The 4,730-nt window shown below is 45.3% G+C and overlaps 1 protein-coding gene across 1 annotated transcript in view; it reads left to right on the top strand.

The window, feature by feature from the left end:
• Window positions 1-3,899: 3,899 nt before the first annotated feature.
• The window catches only part of LACBIDRAFT_335853 (uncharacterized protein), a gene marked incomplete at both ends in the record, with an annotated part of 2,982 nt that continues 2,151 nt past the window's right edge, over window positions 3,900-4,730 (top strand). Inside the window, 3 exons of the mRNA XM_001890752.1 lie at window positions 3,900-3,962; window positions 4,013-4,329; window positions 4,380-4,669. Of these exons, the coding sequence (XP_001890787.1) occupies window positions 3,900-3,962; window positions 4,013-4,329; window positions 4,380-4,669 (670 nt within the window). The remainder of the gene's footprint in view (window positions 3,963-4,012; window positions 4,330-4,379; window positions 4,670-4,730) is intronic.

Genomic DNA, 4,730 nt, shown 5'->3' on the forward strand with positions numbered 1-4,730 from the left:
GTAAGCATTGCACCAACTAACTGGCGTAAAATTGAAGATGTCCATGGCGTACCACCCCGAAACAGATGGAGCAAGTGAACGCACCAATAAAATGGTAAGCCAATCCCTACGTTTTCACGTTGAAAGAAATCAACTAGGCTGGGCACGCGCTCTTCCCCGCATCCGTTTCGACATGATGAACACGATTAACAAATCTACGGGCTTCACACCTTTCCAACTCCGTATGGGGAGAAGCCCACGTGTTATTCCGCCACTAGTTCCCGCGAAATCCAATGCGACTGTAACAGATGTCGATGCATGGCACATCATTCGACAACTAGAAACGGACGTTTTTGAAGCGCAAGATAATTTATTACACGCTAAGATTTCTCAATCCGTTCAATCTAATAAAAGTCGCTCACTTAAATTCCCTTTCGAAATAGGTAATCGCGTACGTCTCTCAACGTCACATCGTCGCAACGACTATAAGGCGAAAGGCGAAAAACGCGTGGCAAAGTTCATGCCCCGTTATGACGGACCGTACACAATTACCGATGTTGATGAAGAACACTCCACTGTCACCCTCAACTTGCCCAACTCTCCCAACATATTCCCCGTCTTCCACACATCCGAAATCCTCCCATACACAGAATCCGATACAAACCTATTCCCTTCTCGACATTTGGAAGAACCTCCACCCATTCTGACAGAGGACGGCGACGAGGAATACGAAATCGAAAGAATATTGGACGCACACCGACGAGGACGGGGTTACCAATATCTCGTTCGTTGGAAGGGCTACGGTACCGAGGAAGACAAATGGTTACCTGGCTCCGAACTACAGAACTGCGAAGCGCTGGACGTCTGGCTGGAATCGCGGGTGGGATCACCTTTATCATAGGTAGTTTTCACTTTCGACCTTGCCAGCGGTAGCTTTTTCCCTCTGGGTTTTGACGCACCCGCGCTCGGATTTTACTTACGTTTCTACTACTAACATTTTTTTCCTTCTCCCTTTTTCTTTTTCAGAACGGGGGAGAGTGTAATCCTGGGATTACAAATATTTGCGATTGTTTATCGACGGCTTGATAGTTCCCTTCTCATACGCTTTTGCTTCTTCTTCAGAACCATCATCACCCCTTCTTCCCTTTTCCATACCACACATTCCCCTCTCGTTTACTCTCAGAAATATACACCCGGTTAATTTCTGTGAGTGTTCCTAAGCGATCCCTAGTGTTTTCTATCCCCTTCAGGGGATAGTTTTCCAGCATTCCATCTTAAAAAAGAATGGATTCCATCTGAAAGAAGTATGGATTCCATCCCAGAAAGTATGGATTCCATCCCCCCAAAGTATGGAATCCATCAGCTATTCCATGGAATCCATCAGCTGTTCCATGGAATCCATCCCCCAAAGTATGGAATCCATCCCCCCAAAGTATGGAATCCATCAGCTATTCCATGGAATCCATCCCCCAAAGTATGGAATCCATCAGCCATTCCATGGAATCCATCTGGAATTTCTGGAATCCACCCCCCCTTCCATGGATTCCATATGGATTAAGCCGGGGAGGGTAAAGTACAGCTCATGACATGTCCTCGGCTGAAAGATTCAGACACCGGCCGAGTCGCTCGAAGGATAAAAACTTACATCATTATCTTCAATCGCGTCCCAAAGGTGGCTCAAATAAGGTCCTCTTTGCGTCATGAAACTATCCCCATTTTTAAGCCAAACATCGTCTTTGGGCTGTGCCTGTTTTTGGTGGGCTGCTGTGAAATTGCCATCGGCTACAAATCCTCTGGTATACTTCCAGTTAGTAGGATCATTGGGGTTTTTGTTCCAGTCATCAGGAAGGTTGACTCCCGGTTGTGGGCAGGTAGGGCAAAAAAAACCCATCTCCCCCGGCGTCGGAGCCTTACCTTTGTGTCCAAATCCAAAAGTAGCCAGTTCGGTAAGATTACGGTATTGTCTACCAACCCTTATTAACTCGTGATACCGGTTCTGTCAAACGTTTTGAGATGGGAGTATACCTCGGTACTTGAACAACATACCGGAATGGAATTAGGAAATGCAAAGTTGGTGATCCTTCTCAATTTGGAGTAGTAGTGGGTGGCCGATGTTTTACATTCCAGGTTTTCCAGCAGGTAGTCATCGAGGAGTTGGAAGGTAAATACGGTCTGGCAAGACTTGTAGGTGGATGGGTACAACCCAACCTGGAACAACTGTATGTCCTCGGCTGCTGCACCAGAACATCCACAGAAGACGATAGGTAGGTGATGCACACCGGAAGTATGGACTACGGTCATGACCCGGCCACCATTGTAAATACGGTCCGTTGGTTTTGGATCGGCCGAAGTGCTGGTAAGGTCTTCCATGTCAAACCATTCCTCTTCGTCAATGTCAAGGTCAGCACTCAAGTTGCTGCTTCCATTCGGGCACCGATCACCTTTGTGACCAAGTCGAATAACCAAACCCACTTTCCACAGCCAGCTCGGCTCATAAAAGGTGCCAGTCCAATGTTCAATCCGGTGGAAAGGGTCCCTGCAGTGGGATGTTCGGCAACATTCTGCACAATATGCCGTGCCAGCAAAGCAATCGAGACATCGCCAATTTGCCTCCTTCTTGCAAGAGATACAAACCCGCTTTGACGCTTTCCTATCCAAAAATTCGTGGAGGTATAGATTACGCTTAGTCTCTTTCCAAACCCTCATGTAATCATTGGATGACTGATAGTGTATTAGCGTTCAGTATATGAATATATTGGAAGAGGAATTTCACATTTCTGTAAGGTTGATGATCCTCGAGAGGAGGAGCATATTCAACGTATGGCAAATCTTGGTGTTCCCTTTCAATGTCTCTTTCCAGATGGCTGCAGTTACGTTTTTTCACGGGGGAAAATGGCAGAGAGGGAATAGTGGAGGAGGGAAAAGACCTCCTTCCATTTTTGATAACAAGCCTGTTGAAGTGAGGATTAGCGATGTTGCTGTGTGCTTTTCTTCCCATGTTTGTCTACTGTTGAAATGGCCAAAGGATATAATGATGATGTGTAGTGGGAACGAGGAAAATGTGGGCGTAGCGGGAAAGAGGAAAATGTGGCCGTCGAATAGCAAACGCAAACATTCATAACAGATTTGCATTTCCAGCTACGTAAAATAAAAAGTTGGCAGTAAGACTGGGATGAGCACACACCCAAGCCATAAAAGCCAGCCAGCAGGACTGGATAATAGTCAATTAGAAACACAATCTCATATTTCATACACTTCGCATACTCTTTAACGGTGGCTTCTTGTGAACTTTTAATTTTTATCACCTTCAATATGACTGCAAAATATCAAGATCTGTATGTCGCTGACAGCCTCATCATACATTGGTATAAAGGTAGCTTCAATATATACCACCATAACTGCGTTACCAGTTTAGTTACTTAGATGGACCGACGATAATTACAGACAGACATAATTACAGAGGAAGCTAATTAAGGTTTTGTCCTGTGATGCGATCATAACTGTTCCGCTATTTAAGCTATTTAAGGTTATTAAGGTCTGTTCTTTTCCGTTTCGTGTTCGATCTTCCGTGCCGATCAGTTATGTATATTTTTGATAGATGATATATAAAGTAATTCCCTTTCCCGAATCAGGGGTGATTGTTTGTTCATTGTATTTGGCATGAGTTGTTCTCCCTCTCTGCTCCCGACTACCATTTTCCATCTACCTCTTTGCTCCCAAATACCATTAATTATATCATTATGAGTACTCATTCTCAATCCCCTGAACCATCTGCCCCACTTTCCAGTCAAACCAAGCACCATGGGTCCGGGAGGCATTGGACCAATGAAGAAAGTGCTCTATTGGAAAAACATCGGGAGGAGTACAGAGACGCCAACGACACTGCTCGTGCTGAGATATTTTCTTGAGTTTTGCAAGACATGCTCAACATACTCCCCAATGGAAAATCATTCAAGAAGGAAGAAAGATCAGCTGTTAAAAAAGTAAGTACTTTTTCCAGAGGCCCTCTAATTGATTCCTGACGGACTTGTAGGATATTAAAGAGTGGTTTGCCCAGTACAGTCGTAAGAGAAGTCAGAAAATGCCAAGGATGGGAAAGTCGTGGCACGCCCGGCGTGTGTTCCAGCATGAGAACAAGGACGCCATCGATACCGAAGCGAAAAGGCTTTGTGCCGAAGCCATTGAAGAGGGACAAAAGAGGCCTAAAGGGGGAGATCCCACTCATTTTGATTTTCGGGAGCGGGTCGTGACTCAAATGATGGGAAAACTGAAGAAAAGGGAGAAAGACGTACTGCAGAGGACGGCCGAGGAGTACAACAAGAAGGGAGTTGACCCGGAACTCAAGTCCAAGTAAGTTAATTTTCATTATTCTAACGTTGGCTTATCTGGACCTTTGGTAGACTGGCTGTAAAGAACTGCATGGCTCGGATGCATGCATTTTCCAAGGAACTTTATGACACAATGGGTGTCCGGGTCTTTATCTTAGGATGTTATCTGAAGCCCGATGGTAATTTGGACGTCTCGACGTACGACTTCAATCAAGAACTCGGCAATGGGAAAGACTTTATTGATAACCATAGCCGGACTTTCCATGAGGAAGGAATATCGGTATCTTCTTGGAGAGCACACAATGAAGAATACTATGGGTTGGAGGATCTTGCTTCGGCCAAAGGAGGACACCAATCCCGGGGTGCTATGACTTTGGAGAAGAACCTATACCTGGAACCTATTCTACCCGATCCATCGAAANC

The sequence above is a fragment of the Laccaria bicolor genome, genomic scaffold (genome assembly GCF_000143565.1).
Source record: "Laccaria bicolor S238N-H82 LACBIscaffold_165 genomic scaffold, whole genome shotgun sequence".
NCBI lineage: Eukaryota > Fungi > Basidiomycota > Agaricomycetes > Agaricales > Hydnangiaceae > Laccaria > Laccaria bicolor.